The 18,676-nt window shown below is 42.7% G+C and overlaps 2 protein-coding genes across 4 annotated transcripts in view; both read left to right on the forward strand.

Annotated features, from left to right (window-relative positions):
* PIR (pirin) overlaps positions 1-4,525 on the forward strand; it is a 103,368-nt gene extending 98,843 nt beyond the window's left edge. For all 3 annotated transcript variants that reach the window (XM_027608965.2, XM_027608966.2, XM_027608967.1), the window contains exon 10: positions 4,226-4,525. In XM_027608965.2, the coding sequence (XP_027464766.1) occupies positions 4,226-4,338 (113 nt within the window). In that variant the 3' untranslated portion in view covers positions 4,339-4,525. The remainder of the gene's footprint in view (positions 1-4,225) is intronic.
* Positions 4,526-4,649: 124 nt separating this feature from the next.
* VEGFD (vascular endothelial growth factor D) overlaps positions 4,650-18,676 on the forward strand; it is a 35,315-nt gene continuing 21,288 nt past the window's right edge. Inside the window, exon 1 of the mRNA XM_027608964.1 lies at positions 4,650-5,470. Within this exon, the coding sequence (XP_027464765.1) occupies positions 5,381-5,470 (90 nt within the window). The 5' untranslated portion in view covers positions 4,650-5,380. The remainder of the gene's footprint in view (positions 5,471-18,676) is intronic.

Genomic DNA, 18,676 nt, shown 5'->3' on the forward strand with positions numbered 1-18,676 from the left:
ATGAATAGAGGGAACCGTGGTATAGTAGGAATAAGACTTTAGTTGGAGGCAGAAACTCCTGGAATAAGTAACTAGTCACTTCACTTTGTCTTGACTTCCTCATAATATTGTTTTATTAAATGAGGAACATCTACAAGCACCTAGAATCCAACTTAATATTCATTTTTATTAAAAATTTTCTTTTGCCAACTTATTTAGGTAACTGCCTATAAAACGTGTCTACGTATCTAATTATGAAATTTAGTGTGCCTTAAAATCCTATCGTATTACCTTGCCTTGCGTGAATTCCCAGGTATACACAATGATTTCAGGAAAAAAGCCCAGCTGATCATACATTTCAAGAACAACTGATTATTTAAAAAACACTGTTTTTGTTCTATTAATAACTTGAGGGGAAAACATTAAATTATACTTGACCTAGCCAACAGTGGTTGGCCTCCATTTTGCATGCTTCAGTTTCCACTCCAAAGGTGCATGGTTCTAGTTTCCTTTTATCTTGATTGAAGAGCACTGAAATCATTTGTTCTTCTGGAAGAAGCCTGAAGACAGATTGAGAAGGGTCATAATATTTATTCATAGCGGCTAGAATTTAGGTGGGAAAAGGACATGTGGGATGTAAGTCTTTTGAGTTTAATAATCGCCTCTGCACCAATGATGAGAAATGAAAGTCCGAACAAATTAAGTGACAGACCGAAGGGGTGGGTCTGCTTGGGGACGCGCCTCCGTTCGTGTTAGGGGAATCCTCTCTCAGAGGCTTGGATCTTGGGAACGCTGCATTGTAAGCCTGCACATTCAAACTCAGATTAAGGAGGGAGGAGCAAGATGGTGGAGGAGTAGGAGACCAAACTCAGATTAACCAGACAAGATGGCTAAGTGCCTTGACATCTGTTAATGAGAGGCAAAGCATTTTGTTTGGTTTGTTTATTGTGGGGTTTTTTGTTTGTTTGTTTGTTTGTTTTTATTTTTTAAACCCCAGAAAGTTTTTCTTTTACCTGTGTGTGTTTAAAGACAGCCACAACCATCTCTTGGCTGCCTGGGAACCAGTACCAATTTAATGAACTAGCCAAGGACCTTGTTTTTCTTATCAGGGAGTGTCCTTAATGATGTGTCTACAGATTAAGCATGGAATGTCACAGAATGTTGGAATAGGAGACGTCTTTAGCTTCGATGTAGTCATGTCCCTTTTTATAAATGAGGAAAATGAAATCATATTTTATTTATTTACATAACAGATACGTGGGTAGTATTTATGATTTACTACGATGGGTCAAACTGCTTTCCATCTATTAATTCATTTCATCTTCAGGATAACCTTATGAGGTTGGTACCCTCATCCCCATTTTACAGATGAGGAAGTGGAGGTACAGAGGTTCATTGGCTTGTCTACTGCCACATAGCTGGATTCACAGTCAGGCGGTCTGATTTCCAACCACCCTGCCCTTCTGCTTCTCACCTTGTTGGGTTGACCCTCGTTCTGCCCTCTGGCTTCTCTGTTGGGAAGTGATGATTAGTAGCGGAGCAGGGATTCGAACCCTAGTCTTCTGACCCCATGCTTTGTGCTCTCCACTATACCAGGGTTCTACATAATGAGAGCTTGAACTCACACCATTTTTATTACTCAGGAGGGAGTGTAAAGGTTTAACTAGAGAAAAGATGAAAGCTGTAGTTTGAAAGAGTATTTACGAGATTATTGATGACTACCAAATAATTTTCTTGTTTGTAACACTTACAGTTGATCAATTAAAGAACATATGCTTTCTGGGGGATGTAATGTGCAGCATGGCGACTACAGTTAATAATATTGTAGTGCATATTTGAAAGTTGCTAAGGGAATAAATCTTAAAAGTTCTCATCACCAGACTGGGGCGCCTGGGTGGCTCAGTCAGTTAAGCGTCTGACTCTCGGTTTTGGCTCAGGTCATGATCTCAGGGTCATGAGATCGAGCCCTGTGTTGGGCTCTGCACTGGATGTGAAACCTGCTTAAGATTCTCTCTCCCCCTCTGCCCCTGCCCTCCTCCATTCTCCCCCCCCCCAAAAAAAAGTTCTCATCACAAGAAAAAAAATCTGTAACTTTGTGTGGTGATGAATATTAAGTAGACTTACTGTGGTGATCATTTCACGGTATGTACAAATATCAAATCATTAATGTTGTACATCTTGAGACTAATACAATGTGTGTCAATTATACCTCGATTTCAAAAAACAATAAATTTAGTGATACAGTATCCGAAAAAAGAAGAAAAGAAAAACAAAAACATGCTTTCTGGTTTTAGTTTTCTTCTTCCTCTTAAGGATTCGAAGAGACAAGCTTCCTCAGCTCGGCTTTGGAAGGCTCCAAGCTTCCAGTGCTTCCCTTGTTTCTCAGAGTGTGGTCCACGGACCAGCAATATCTGCATCACTGGAGAATAGTGAGAAATGCAGGGTTTCAGACTCCACTCTAGACCTTCTGAAACAGAATATGCATTTTAGTAAGATTCCCAGGTGATTCACATGCACATTATAAATTGAGAAGCAGAGCATCATACTGTAGAAAAGTGTCAAAATGGAAGCCCAGAAGTATACCATTTTCTCAGAAAAATAATCAGGGGATGGGAGAGGTGCTCCACAAGTCCAAACTGTAGCGATATTATGACGTGCAAGAAATTAGTCCTTGGCCCAGGATCTGCTCTCATTTTGAGTTCCATTTCCCTTTCTTCTATGTGGCCTTTAAAAGTTGACCTCTCCAGGGTGCCCTCTTGGATTGATTTTGCATATGAGAGCTCTGTCATTCTTTCCTACCTGATATAGTCCAGGTCTCTATCTCCAGATGAAATTTCTCTCATGAGCCCCAGATCCATGTTTCCAGCAACACACCAAGCCCCTCTGCCAGGAAGCCGTTCTCTTGTCTCCACTTCCTTCATGTCAGAATATCCAGAGCTGGACTCCTTGTTCTACCCACAGCCTCCTGTGTCTGGTATCTCAGCTGCCCTTAACAATTCTACCATCAGCTCAGCCTCACAGGCCAGATACCTTCTCTATCCTGGTGCCAAAGTCTTTAAAAACTGCAAATCAGATCACATTACTGTCTGCTGAACCCTTCAGTGTCTCTTGATCACCTGCAGAATTATGCCCGAACTTCTTCCCACTGACCATATCCAAAGCCCACAGGGGTCTGGCCTCTTCCTGCATGGCCATTCTTCCCCCCCTTCAGTCTCTCCTTCTAGCACTGTGCCCTCATCCTCAATTCGTCCACTTTGAGCAAAACCCGAGTTCAAACGTAGGAATTAGACAAAGGCGCCAACAGGCTGTGACCCGTGGGCCAAATCTGCCCACTGCACGTTTTTATAAATAAAGTTTTATTGGAACACAGCCATCCCTATTCACTTTCATATTGTCTGTGTCTACTCTTATGTCAACAGAAGAATTGAGTAGTGGAGACAGACACTGTTTGACCCACAAAATCTAAAATACATACCATCTGGCCCTTTACAGAAAAAGTTTGCCAACCGGTAGAGAATCCAAAATGTGATGGTTTCTTGACTCAAAATGTTTGTAATCTCCTGTTTATTGCCAATGAGTTGCTGCTAATTTTCAAGTGACTCAAACCCCTCATATAAGTGCACAGCCTTGTATACTGCATAGACACCAAAACTATGACATTTGCCAATTCTTTGCATCAGATCGGTTCAGTTCTTGACCTCAGCTGATGCTGTCAAACTAACAACCACAGGAAATCTTAAAAGTTCCTACCATGAGAAAAAATAATTCTGTGTGTGGTGACAGATGTTAACCAGATTTACTGTGCTGATCATTTCACAATATATACAAATACTGAATCACTATGTTGTCCACCTGAAACTACAACATAATGTTGTATGTCAATTACCCCTCAGTAAAAAAAAAAAAAAAAGGAAGAAAAAACTCACAACTATAAAAATTGTTGTAATGGGACCAAGCCCAAGAATGTTTTGAATGAAGAGATTATCATTGCCGATGACAACTTGCAACAGAGGCTTGAGTGGGATGCAGTTGTTTATCTGAAGTTTGGTCTTTATAATCCTACACAATACTAGTCAAGAAACTTGTATTACAGTCCTTAGGGATTGGACGCTGTGAAAATCACCTTTTACTGCTCAGATATGCCTGGATTGGTTTCCGATTAAGAACTCCAGAAATATATATCGTTTCTAGTAATAGAAGAAAATATCATCACCCAGAACTTTCAGAATGTCTCTTTCTGCCCTAGGTCCATTTGTGATGAACACCAATGAAGAGATTTCTCAGGCCATTCTTGATTTCAGAAATGCGAAAAATGGGTTTGAAAGAGCCCAAACCTGGAAATCAAAGATTGGAAACTAGTGAAGAGCACCAGACCAGGTCTCCGTGCTTTCTAGAATTTTGCCCGTGGTCGCATCCGTCCATTCAGCACATTGAGTTTCCAAAGCTGACTGAGCTGATGCTTCTAAAGTGATAACACGGTTTTTATAGCAATGCACACGAGATATTTCCTGGTCCATGCAAATAAACCTAATTGTTGCTTTAAAAATCAGTGTTCTTCATTTTGATCTAAGTTACTAAGTTTCTGTTTAAACAAATCATTCTGTGTATGTTTCCCTTTTCATGTGTATATGAATGTTTTGTGATTTTTGCACACGGATGAGTTTTGTAAGCATATGTGATTGCTTTCTGCGTGTCCCTGGCAGTCGAAGTGTGAGCATCCGAGGTCCCTTCCTGGGCAATGCAATTTCCATGCAACATTCATGCCTGTGTGCTGGGGTTTCACATTACAGGTTATCTGTGTTAAAATAACAGCAGTCCTGAGGGTCTGAGTCAGTTTTTAAACCGGCCGTGCTATTGGTAGGGACGCGACAGGATTACAGCCAAGACTTCCCTGCGTTTTCTGCCAAAATCTCTGTCAGATTTAAGACACATGCTTCCTCAACCTTCATGAGGGTTGCGAAAAAAGTTTGAATCCAGAATTGGGTTCCAGCCTTCTGTGGCTGCTGACATTGGTGACCACACCACCTCCTCACAAAGAAGCTAGAACCTGGGGCATAGGGTGGAGGGATTTTTTTTTTTTTTTTAATTTGCTGGTCGTGAGGTGAATTTCAAGTGCTTTTCCATGTCAAGTGCAAGTCATGTCCACCTCCTGATTATTTTTGGAGCATGAGAGCATTTAAATTTTTTTTTCATCTCTCTCCCCGCATAAGATTGAGCAAAAACGTTCCTTGACTAATTGAAGTCATTTCATTGGATTTTGATCACAACTGATTATTTGTTTTTTTCCATGTGAAGTCTTGGGGTTTCAAACTTTCCTTCTGGAGAATGCCTTTTGAAACAGTTTGCTCTCGCTGCCTGATGTCAACTGCTTGGTAAACCAGTGGATATTAAAATACTCAAAATGTACAGACAATGGGCCATGCTGAATGTTTTCATGATGTCTTCTCTGCAGTTGGTGCAGGGCTCCAGTTATGAACATGGACCAGTGAAGGTAGGTGGCTTAATTTTTAATGTGCTGCAGAGTTTTCTTATTGGCTTATACAGAGGACTTTCTTTGCCCCCCATTTTCCAGACAATATAAAACACTCCTAGTAGTGGACAGGCTATATCTTGCATTGGTTAATGAGTATTCTGGTTCTTAGGCTTACTAAGATTCTTGCCATGTGTGTTTGAAAATGCTGGGGTTTTTTTTTATTTTTTGTTTTTTGTTTTTTTGGAGATGTAATAGAACCTGAATGAGCCTTCTGGGCACTTTTCAGATGGCTAAGTTTCTCCTTAATTATATATGCAGATGGCACAGTGATTTTCTAATGAAACACTGATTTGTTTTTGGGACACGGATAACTGTGTGGGCCATTTATTCACATTGTTTGTAAGCAGCAAACGTTAGTTTAGTTAGTTTAATTTCTTTTGTAAATCGCAAACTGCAATACTTTCTCCAGATGGTTTCTCTCTGGTTTTCCAAAATACCCATGGCTACCATCTAGAAAAATGTCTTCTTGGAAGTGGTTTGGTTTTTGGCTTTTTGAAATGTGTAAAATTCAACAGTAATTGAATCCTTGGTTCTATGGGCAAGCCTCGGAGCCGGATGAGTTGAGAGTAATGCAAAAGAATTAACTGGGATGTTACTTGGCGAGCAATATTTCGCCCAGTTTCATGTATTTTGTAGATTATACTGTTTTCTTCAGCTCTTTATTTTGAAAATGATTTGGATTTAATTGTTTTGATGGAAGCGGTGCTGAATTGTTACTGATTAAGGAATTTCTGGCTGCGAGCAGACAGTCAGATGTGAACTTGAGGTTTTGTAGCTGTTGTTAGGACATGCATTTTCAACAGGGGTGATATCGCCCCCAACAGGAGAAGATTGGTCCTTGGGGTGAACAAGTCTTCCTCTCATTCCATGTGGAGTACAGATGTACATACACTGCCTAAACACACACACAGTTTGTCTGTAAAGGTTGAACACTGTGCTGGGGGACAGCCACCTTGTCTGGCAGTCTACTCAAGTCTTTCTAAAAAAAAAAAAGGAAAAGAAAATCTAGCTTCCCAAATTCCAAATGCACTCCGGAGAACCCACAGCTGCTGTTCGGCTCCCCCTCATTGCCACTGGCATGTGGGCTGCATCTCGATGCCAGATGGTAGGCAGAGAGGAATCCACTGTTGAGCCTAGGTGACAGGGGGAAAAATTGGACTTGTTCGAAGCAAATAAGACTTCTCAGGCTGTTCAGCTTTTTTGAAGTCCATGAAACTCAGGAATCCTTTAGATGTGCTGGGTTCATGGAAGCTTTTTTTTTTTTTTCCTCTCCAGTGTTGTGCATGGATTTAAAAAAATGTTTCCATTTGACTTTGAACGTTACTGCATTGGACAGCACAAGAGGAGATTTTGAATTGTTGGAAAGAAGTAATATGCTTGAGGTTCTTCCGCTCTTTTAAAGCGCTCAGACACCAAGAATTCTTTAGGTGTCCTAGGCATGGTGAGGTTTTAAGTGTTTCAGATGTACTGATCACACATGAACTTATTTCGTGGGACGGTGGAAGAAAGTGTTTGAATTTGCATGTGACAGAAGACATGTCCTTACACATGGAAGATGCAGCATTATATGCTTAGTAATACACTATTAGCAATTTTTTCACATATGTCTGAGTTTCCTTTAAAAAGTGAAGCCACATATATTGCGCTTCTGTCTACCCAACCCCTAGCTAAATTAAATGTTTCCGATATGAAGGGCGGGGGTGCCTAGAGTAAGCAGAAGTTTTAGCATAGATGTGACTGGGTAGTGTGAGGGATAAGGAGCTGCACCATATTGGTTATTAGACTTTTCCTTTACCCCCTTTTTCTTAAGAGAAAATCTAAGAAGAAATATGCTTCTTAATGTTCTTGTGTAAATGAAAATTTAGTACGGAAGTGTATTCGAGATGGTAATGAACACTGGGATATGAATTTATTTTTTTGCTTTGGGGGATAAAAATGTTCTATTTATTGTTAGACATTTTCAGCGTCTTCCTTAGTCGTAGGTCCATGAATGTGTTCTTTTCTCCACCCTCCTGTCTTCTAGCCCGCTCTGTTCCTAAATGGATGGCAATGCCGATTCTGTTCCCTAGGTTGCCCTTCCCTTACAGTCCTCACTTTCTGTCCTTGAACATTGTCCTTGTCTTCAGGTTAGACTAACGTTGCCTCTACCCTAATTATACGAGTCTGTGAATATTTTTTTCTGCAACAACCATGCATCCAGCTACTGATACCCCAGACGATTGCACTTAATGCCACTGGAGTGTGAGGCATCCTAATTTCATTAGTCTTGCCACTTGTACTTAGGAGAGCTGTTTGGGGTCAGCAGTGCATGGACTTTGTGAACTGAGATAATTCTGTTTGAAAATCTCAACTCAAATCTGTATATACTGTTTAGCTGCTAAGTTTCTCAATCTAAGCAGAACACATTTTCTTCTAGAAACAGGGTTAACCCAGTGCCTGATCTTGGCTCACTGATATAATCAGATTAACCATCTAGATATGGGATTTATTGGTGTCTGTTTTCTCCAGATTTTTTTCTACAGTTGGGATAGTCCTATATAGTTGCACAGGATGTGCACTGCCCAACTCTAGGAAGCTTTACATAGACTCACATCTGTATGTGACAGCCCTGAGTACCATAGTGTTCACATTCTGGGCATTTGGTCATAATTACCTATAATTTCACTGTCCAGTTGTTCACACTGACTGGCTGGCCAGCACTGTCTGGTTTATTTGATAAGCAGTTCTTGTCATCGGGAATCCTGGCATCTCCTTGAGCACTCCTACGAAGCCAGCCTCCATAAATCTTTTCAAAGTCACTGATGCAAACATACCACTAGAGTGATGAAGGAATAACTGCAGCAGGTTATGGTAGGCTTCCCCAACTCTTTTCTGGCAAAATTGGTTTCCTTCTCCTCCACACCACCTTCTAGCCCCCCCTTTCTTCACTGGTGGATGAATGTTGCTGGGTGTTGGAGCCATTCAAACTGTATGTGATACCAAGACCCACTGGAACGTCTTAACTTTCATGAGAAGTCCCATGGCCGACAAGACTTCATAAACTTGGTGTCACGTGCCTTCTCCTGAAATAGACTCTAGAGTGAATTGAATAACAAGAACTGAGGGCACCTTGCTTATTTCACTCCGGGAAGCAGACCCTCCTTTCCCCTCCCTCTTTTTACTTCCTAAGTCATTCACCGGGGAAGTCCATTCACTCTGTTGCTAGTCACATGGCCCAATGAGTTCTTGTTCACTTTTTGATCAGGCACAGTCCTTGGCACAAAAGACATTTGAAATGTTTTCTATTAACTTCTTCATTTATGACCCTGTAGCTAACTGTTGAATTACATGCTTCTATACACAGATCTGTTCTACCCTAGTCAGTCACTTTTAACTGGTGGTTGAAGCTTTTATATCACCATAGCATGTTATTGGTATTCGGGATACAGTAGAACCCACCGTATCTTACATCTGCCTTGTATGACTTATTTTTTCATTTAAAAATCCTGATTTGGACTTGTGGATAGACCTTCATTGTAGGCCCCTACGAGCACTAGGAAAAAAAATACCAGTAATGCTAAATGTTGAACGAGTTCCATTATGGAACCCCTTTTGGGAGCAGCTTATAAAACATAGTTTATGGGATGAAAATAGAGTATTTGGACACATGAACGCTTCCATGTAGAGCCTGACGTAAGATCTGGAACTCCTGGACACATTTATCACTACCACAATTGGCTGGAGGTCCTAGAGAAATAGGGACACACATGACAGTAACCTTGTTTCTGAGCACATTTCTAAATTTAACTCTTTCCTACCACTCGAGATTAGCAGAGAGGATGGGAAACTATACATAATTGGGAATGTCATTGAGATGAGAGGCGAGGAGACTTTTCTTCTTAGGTGGCTTCCATGCAAAGTCCAGTTTTTTCTCTCTTGGCACAAATTCTTACAATCTCTAGCAAGATACTAGGACCTTATAAAGCAAAGACACACTGAGGCCTCCCTGCATCGTGAAAGATTTGACCAATCGTAAGGTCCCAGTTGGTAAAATATCTCCCTTGCCTCGTGTTAGAACTTAACTGTGTTCGACAGTTCATTCGCTCAGTTGTTGAGCGCCTACAATGGGCACTGATGTCAGTGCTGGAAATGCAACAGGAAGGAGGACAGTGTTTCGACTCTCCTGGAACTTACATTCCAATGGCGGGGAGAGGCAGGCAGTAGCACCTGTCAGGGGTCATGCCATGGAGAAAATCAGGCAGGAGGGGGAGACACAGAGTGATGGGTGGGGGAGACTTCTCAGATTTGATTTCACTTGTGCAGAGCCCTGAAGGAAGTGAGGGGGGCCGAGGCAACCATTGTGCACTGGCCATGGGGAGGGCAGGGAGGTGGCTTGGGGGTTTGGGTCGTAGCCAGGGGGCCAGTGAAGCTGGAATAGGGAGGGAGGGGGCGCCAGAGCCACAGTTATTGAGGTTGGCAAAGTAGCCAGGGCAGATCATATAGGGTGTGGCTGTGTTCCAATAAAACTTTATCGATACTGAAATTTGAATTGCATATCATTTTCGTGCGTTGTGAAGTAATCCTCCTCTTCATTTGTTTCAACCACTTAAAATTACAAAAAAATAATTCTTAGCTCATGGGCCATAGTAAAATAGGCTGTAGGCTGGATTTGGCCCACGGATCATAGTTTGCCAACCCTGATCTATATCATTACATGATTTTATCCTCTGCGTTGTATGTATCAGTACTTGAAATTTTTAATTTGTGTTTAAGTTTAGTGCTTTGTCATCCTCCACTAGAAGGAAAGCTTTTTAAGAACAGGAACTTGTCTCTTTTTTTTCTTTCTTTCCTCCTTCATTTTAAGAAGTTGCTTATGCTCCTTGGCGTTGGGCATGCGCCCCTGCTCCGGCCCCAGCCGGAGTTCCTCTGCCCCAACGGCAGCCATTCCAGTGCACCTGCGGCGTGTCCTTCTTACCACCTGTAGGGTGCCCTGAGCATGGGAACTCTGCATTATGTGCTTTGGCGTCTCAGTCACCTACTACAAAGCCCGTGAGAGAGTAGATACTAAAAAAAGTGTGTGTGGACTGACTGATGGACATGGCCTCTGGGATTTTGAGATACGCAGCTTATAAACCACTGCATTAAGTAATCTCCAACATCTACTCTCACCATGGCTTGTCTGATTTCAATTGTTTACATTCGGAAGCATTTTTGATAAGGCAGTAGATTGACCCTGTACGGTTTGCCTCTGGGGATTAGAGAGGGTTCACATGGCGTTATCAAAGAACCCTGCGGTGTCCTTTTAGCCACAAGCCCTCCTGTAAGGTGTTCACTGCTAGGAGCCAGTTACAGAAGGAAGCCCCTTTCGCCCATATTCTAGCCTAGTGGTCACAGAGAGAGACAGAGGCAGAACAGCATTGGGCCACATGGTAACTCTGGATAAAACACAGACATCTTGATGATTTCCTTCACCTTTGAGATCCCTGAGAAGTGCTGTCCATGTTTTCATCTGGTGATTGGTGGTAGATTATGGCAAAGTACTCTGGTTGGATACTTTATCAGTCAGCATAGGCCAGGATTTGTTGCAATGATAAGCACCCCCCAGATCAGGGCAACTCAGAAACAGGTTTATTTATTGCTCATACCAAAGGACCATCCTGGTTAGTTCAGGATGAAACTGGCTGAGCCTCCACATCTTGAATGTCATTAACCGCTGCGACAGAGGGCAGGAGAGCCCTGAAGAGTCTTGCCTTGGCAATTAAATGTTCTGGCCTGGAAGTGATACATGTCACTTCTGGTCACAGCCCCTTGACCCATTGCTCCATCGAACCACAAGGCGCCAGAAAGTGCAGTCCTTCCATGTGCTCAGAAGATAGAAAGCTGGAAATATTTGGTGAACAGTATTAATGACTAACACAACTCTGATTGCTTCTAAATGTTTTTGAACATATCTTTGAGATGGGAAACAACCATGGTTGGATACTGGGGTAGAGTCGCTGAAGGAAGACAATTAAGTTTATTTCTGCTGTTCAAGAGTAGGCTCCTTTTCCCTGGAAAAAGAACAGCTGTACATTCAGTTCAGTAAGTATTTGTGGAATGTCTATCATGTGCCAGGCACATGAGTAGAAATGATATTTTTATGAAATAAAGATGTCTTAGTTATTTTCATGTCTTACCAACAACCGAGTTCAGTTTGGCCTGTGGGAAGGATAATTTTAAGGCCTGGAACTGTAGGTAATAATGTAAATTTTTAGGAGTCTTTTTTTTTTTGGTTGTTGTTCATTGTTACCTAAATAATTATAACACTCACATGTTTGAGAAAAGTATTGCTTTCCTGAAATCTAGGTTTGGCTAAAATTGTTTCTGGAGAGAGATAATGACATTTGCGGGATATTGCTATGGCAAATATTTTGTTGCTGCTTACGGTTCCATTCTGCAGAGAGTTAGGAAGGGTGTAATTTTGACTGGGTGAATGCCCTGAATTCATCCTAAGTTAAGATGCCTCAAAAAGGGGCGCCTGGGTGGCTCAGTTGGTTAAGCGACTGCCTTCAGCTCAGGTCATGACCCTGGAGTCTCGGGATCGAGTCCCACATCGGGCTCCCTGCTCGGCGGGGAGTCTGCTTCTTCCTCCGACCCTCCTCCCTCTCGTGCTCTCTGGCTCTCATTCTCTCTCTCTCAAATAAATAAATAAAATCTTTAAAAAAAAAAGATTCCTCAAAAAGAAGAGTGGGATGAAAAAGTAAACACAGACTTTGCAGTGGTGTGCTTGGTTCATAACTACACCCTCACAGCAAGACTGGGTATCATTGGGCATCTTCGATGGTGCAGAGAATATTGGCAAGGAAGAGAAGGAGAGCCATAGATGTTGATGTGAGACCATTGCATCGTTAGAAGAAGGGAAAAGTGGGGCACACTGGGCTGACTGCCAGCAGTATAGTGGGGTGCCTTGCCAAAAAGACATGAAGTTTTACATAAAGATTCTCTGCCCATCCAACGGATTGTGGTACACTTAGGCTGAAACAGGGCTGTAGCAGTTAGCTGTGCCACAATAACGCTGTGTAACAAACCAGTCCAAACTTCAGTGGCTTCAAAAATCTATTCTCACTTGTGTTGCTGTGGGTCAGCTGGGAGTCAGGATCGAGGCTCAAGCCATCGGTTGAGTGTGGGTCTGCCCCGCCTGTCTCTCATCCTCCTTGGATCAGTGGGCTAGCAGGGGCAGGTACTTGTGATGGCAGAAATGTAGAAGTGTACACTCGTGAGCACATTTCAGTACTCTGCGTCATATCTTGTAATGTCCCACTGGTCAGAGCAGGCCACTTGGCCCAACATCAGGAGGGCTTAGATACTTCTCCCTTTTGGGGGGCAGCTGTGAAGTTGTTTTTAACAATAACCTAATTACCGTGAAGGCTTTGAGTTGTTTCCTTACACATTGGGCCCTTGATCTTTGAGATCAGTGATAAAGAAACTGTAACAGACCTCAGGAATATATACTCTTGGGGTTATTCAGAGCACCCTTTTGAGTCTTGCCACTCAAGTCCATCTCACATTCATCTGCCCCACATTTCCTAAGCACAGTTACATCAGATGGGAGCAGAGGCATTTGAGTAGAGCCTGGATTTAAAACATGTAAAGGGGGGTGGTGCCTGGGTGGCTCCATCGGTTAAGTGTCCAACTCTTGATCTCAGCTCAGGTCTTGATCTCAGGGTCATGAGTTCAAGCCCCATGTTGGGCTCCATGCTGGGTGTGGAGCCTACTTAAAAATAAAATATGTAAAGGGGGATGTTAACTAAACTGAATTTTATAAAAGAATTTTTTTTAATATTTAGACTTAAAAAATGTAAAGGGGGGCATAGACATCTCCCCAAATCTCCCCATTTGGTGGGGAAGAAAACCATCCACAGGATTCATCAAACTGGAGGATGTGGCGGTCCCAGGCATCTTAGTCCTCCAGTATCCCCCTAAAATACCCAGACGGCTATGCACACACACAGAAATACATGCACGCGTGTGTGTGCTTGTGAGTACATGCAAACACACACACGATTTCCCTGTGTTTGCGATTCCTTTCCTTAGTCAAGTTTAATTAAACACCCTAGGCTTTTCATATGTATACATTTCAACACAGAACTACATAAGTCAAAGAGCCACCAAGAGCAGGAGGCCCCCAGATGGCCAGGTTCCTGGATTTCAGAGAAGCAGGACCAGGCCCTCGGCTCCCTCTGAGCAGCTCCAGCAGTAATTACTAGCAAGCCTGCATTCTCCTCCCCGCCCTCAGTTGGTGCACCCCGTTCCATTAGGTACCATCTATTCTAGGTAAGGCCAGACCCCAATAACAGAACACAAAGGTTTAAGAAGTGGGTTGTCTGTTTCTTCACCCATCTATAAAGATGTATGTAAAGCCTGAGCAGATTACTTTGGAAATTGGCCTTTCATCTGAAAACACTTCCAAGAAATGTTAAAAAAGAAGACGAAAAAGCTTGTCCTTGCTTTACCCTGGAAAAGTTTTTCTCTTCAGTTTTTATTTACTGTGATTGAGGTTGCACCATCTTGCTCTTGTCAGACTCACCTCTGGTTACTGAGGGAGATGAGGGGCCAGAAGACACAGACCTCTGACCTGCAGCACAGGACCAGTCCCCCCGCCTCAACCCCCAAGAAAGGAAAGAAAGGGTATTAACTTTGCTAAACACGTACTCTGTGCCTGCCCCTTTCCCCCATCGGACCTCGTGTAATCTCCCCATCAGCTCGCTGAGGTGGGCACCGGGAGCATCGCCAGCCATAAAATGAGGAAAGGAAACCAAGCCTTAAGGAAGCTGAATAATTGACCCTCAATCACATAGCTAAAAAGGAGCAGTGCCTTGATTCAAAGGCTGCTTACTTTATGTTTTAAAGTCACTAACGTTTTTTTCCCTTTGGCGGGCAGGTCCATGAATTTTCACACACGGTAGAGATTTGTGTAACCAGCGCCGTAATCAGCATAGGGAAACATTCATTTATGCTCTCCTTTCCACCAAGCTCTGGCAGCCTCTGATCTGTCTTCCAGCTCTATCATTTGGGTTTTTTGAGAATGTCATAAATGGAGTCACACAGTAGGTAACCTCTTGAGATTGGCTTCTTCCACTGCTGATGCCCTGCGGACCCATCCGAGTTGCTGCACGCACTGGATCGTTCGGTGTTCTTGCTGAGTGGCATTTCACAGGATGGATGGAGCAGTTTGCTTAACCACCCACCCACTGAATGACATAATGGGTTTCCAGTTTGGGGACTATTAATGAAGAAAGCTATTGTAAACATTAGTGTAAAGGGTTTGGGGTGAACATAAGTCCTCCTTTATCAAGGGTAAATTCCCAGGAATGTGGCTGCTGGGTCATATGGTGAGTGTCTGCTGAACTTTGTCAGAAATTGCCAACATGTTTTCCAGAGTGCTGTTCCATTAAAAACCAGTCGTGAACAACTCAAATCCATGTGTTCCCCTCTCGTTAGCTGTGGTTTATGGATATTAGGCAAAGCTTCCCTTCAGGGAATTTTCACTTGGGAGCTACGGGAGGCAAAGGCAGAAAACTTCATTTGGCCTCAGCAGGGTAACATGGCCCAGGGACTCGAGGGGCAGGGGGAACAGTCTTCGTGGAAGACAGCTGGGAGCATGAGTGTGCCACCTGGACCCCAAACCAGGAACAATTCGGTGGTTTTGGCTAAGCTTTAAACATTTTGTTGGAATTGAAATGCCAAATGCTCTTGCCGCAAAACAGAAGTGACTAAGAGGCGGAGGGAACGCAGAATTATTTGTTGCAACATGATCCATCTCCCCAAACCCACTGCAAAGGGAAATTGCTGACTGCTTCAATGCCCCCGACCTCCAGGGGCAAGTAATAGAACTGTGTCCCCAGGCAACACTTGTAAATCTCTGAGCAAATCTAGGGAGAGTCGCGTGAAATGTGTTCCCTCCATAGCTCACCCAGAAGCTTCTGGATTTTTCCCGATATATAAATTCTGTTCACTCCACCTCCTTATTACCGAGCTTCCTGAAGATAACTGCCAACATGGTTGACAAAATAACTTTTTTTTTAAGTTTTTAAGAGGTTGGAATCCCAGGCTTAGACTCTGCATTCTCAAAAGGTCCAGAGAGGAATTTTGCAAAATTGGTCTTCCCTATCTAGGACAGGAGGATTCCTAATAGCATGGGACTGGATGGCCCAAGAAAAGCTTTTCCTGGCGCTTTGAAGAAAGTAGTCAGCAACCCCACTCCGAAATTGCTTGCCAAAAGTCTGAGAGCTCGGAGCCGGGATCTGAGCCCTGCCGTGTACTCCAAGCCCTGTTCCTGCAGCCTAGGCATCCATGTTTATACTCCTCATCTATGTTTTCTTTCAAGTACTTTATGGACTGCCTTGTGAAAGGACTCTAATTTACACTTCCCTGTTGAATTCCAGTAGGTCGAAGCACTGCCTATTATTTTTATTTCTGTTTTGAGAAATGGGTTGTTTTGAGTCCTTGGAAATTTGAGAAGCAATTTATTCTGTCATTTAGCCTGGTCTCAAGAAAGGCAGCTGACCTCCTCATGCTCTTTGGCCTGGAAAACGTTATTGTTGGTCTTCAATCTTGAAAAAGTCATACAGGTTGGGAACTGGTCCACCATCAATCAATCAGCTGACTTGAGTTAAGAAAGGCTTTGGAAATCCAGTTAAGCAAGATACTTACACAAGTATTTTGAATCCAAGGTGTAACCCAAAAGGGTTTAAAGAATAAGATTATTTCTCAGCATGCGTCTACCATTTATTCCCTGCTGAATGGACTTGTACATAGCTCAGGCACTAACCAAGGTCTTTCGATGTACACCAGCATGCACCATCCCCCAAGTGAGTGATTCTCATTAAAATCACTTGGGAAGTTTTTTTTTTTAAGATTTATTTGAGAGAGGGAGAGAGCACGAGGTGGGGAGGGGGGAGGGGAGAGAAGCACACTCCCTGCTGAGTGTGGAGCCCATCCTGGGGCTTGATCTCACAACCCTGAGGTCATGACCTGAGCTGAAATCAAGAGTCGGCCGCTTATCTGACTGAGCCACCCAGATGCCCCAAAATCACTTGGGAAGATTTTTTTCAAATAAACTTTTTATTTTGAAGTAGTCTTAGATTTACAGAAAAGTTTCAAAGGTAGTATGGAGAATTCCTATATATCTCCCGCCCATCTTCCCTGAAGACTAGCAAACACTTGGAAAGTTTAAAAAAAAAAAATCCTGATGACAAAGCTGCGGCCCAGACCCATAAGATATGAACCTCTGAGGATGGGATCCCAAAGCATCAGTATTTCTTTGAAGCTTCTTCCCCGGTAGGTTCAAGGCGAAGCCAAGATTGAGAACCGCTGCTACAAACCCTTACTTCTCCAAGTATGCTCAGCCAAACAGCAGGACCACCATCACCCGGGAGCTTGTTAGAAATGCAGCATCCTGGGGTACCTGGGTGGCTCAGTCATTAAGCGTCTGCCTTCGGCTCAGGTCATGATCCTAGGGTCCTGGGATTGAGCCCCACATTGGGCTCCATGTTCAGCTGGGAGCCCGCTTCTCCCTCTCCCTCTGCCTCTCCCCCTGCTTGTGATCTCACTCTCTCTCTGTCAAATAAATAAATAATATATATATAATTTTATATTTTGTATATATTTTATATTTTATATATATAAAATGTGTGTGTGTGTGTATATATATATATATATATATATATATATATATACACATATATATATAAATAAATGCAACATCCTAGGTCTCGCCCCAAACCCGCATCAGGATCCGCATTCTAACAAGATGACTGGGTGATTTGTATACACATAAAACTTTGAGAAGCACTACTCTATTACCAAACATTAAACAGACCACACAAACCTGGGTCTGATTGCTCTTTGTCAAATGCATGTATGTATTTATTACTCATCAGTTTCTTCCTCACATATGTACTAAGTGCTTATCGTGTAAAAAGGACGAAACAGACATGTATTCTACCTTCAAGGAGATCACAGTCTAGTAAGGGAAATGCAACATGTTCATAAATCATAGAGTCTAAGTTAGGGGCATCATATAAAGCTTGATGGAGGAAGCGGCATTGGATTTGGACTTGGAAAGAGGACACCTGGAGGAAGATACTTGAAAGATAAGTGACGTAGTTTGAACAAATGAATAATCTCAGTGTTAGATTTTCTCTAGCATTTGATGAATCAATTTTTTTCATATATTTAATAAATCTTTATTTAGCTCTTACTATTGCTATATGAATAAGACATCTCATTACTGCTGCAGTAGCCCTTACAACCCAGTGGGGAAGACAAACACTAAGCAAGTAATGACAAATAATTCGTTAGTGTCCGTGGTGATAAGCGCTGGGAAGGGGAAAAATGGGGTGCTGTGAATCCATGTGACCTAGGGACCAGACCCAGGTGGGAGGGGGTTGTGGGGGAGGTTTCCCTAAGAAGGTAACACTTGGCTAAGAAAGGCTTACCTGGACAGAGAGTGGAGGGCACTCCCAAGCAGAGGGAACAGCGTGGACCAAGGCCAGAGCAAGAAGAAATGAACAAAAGAGCAAACCAGTGAAATGAATGTCCAGTAATATTCAGCTCTCCAGTGTTTTCCACTGCCTCCTGAACTGGTACAAGTAGCCTGGCCTTGAAGCTTTCAATCCTTCCTCTTTTTGGTTTGAGACAGTTATGGTGATGGACAATCTACATACCCTAAAACTTATCCATTCACCTGTTTTAAGTAAATCGATGATTTTTAGGAAACTTACTGAGTTGTGCAGCCATCATCTATGTAAGATCCCTTGTGCCCTTTTATAATTAACCCTCATTTCCACTCCCAGCCCTGGGTGGCCAATAATCTATTTTCTGTCTCCTGGTGAAATACCTAGGAGTGGAATGGGTTGGTTGTATGGTCAGTTTATGTTTAACTTTTTAAAGAACTGCTGAACTCTTTTCCAAAGGGCAGCACCATTTTACAATCCCATCAGCAACGTTCCCAACCAAAGTGACCCTCCCGCTGTTCTTTTCAGTGTGGCTTCTTGATATCCCCAAATCATGGCTCTGTTTGATCTTTGAATGTGTTACTTGACTAGATATTTTTGAGGAGGAGGGGGGATGGAAATTTAGAATTTAAATTATCAGGCGTACAGGAGGCCTTTGGTTTCCCCACAACACGGACACTTCCAAATC

Source organism: Zalophus californianus, chromosome X (assembly GCF_009762305.2).
Source record: "Zalophus californianus isolate mZalCal1 chromosome X, mZalCal1.pri.v2, whole genome shotgun sequence".
In the NCBI taxonomy this organism is placed as follows: domain Eukaryota; kingdom Metazoa; phylum Chordata; class Mammalia; order Carnivora; family Otariidae; genus Zalophus; species Zalophus californianus.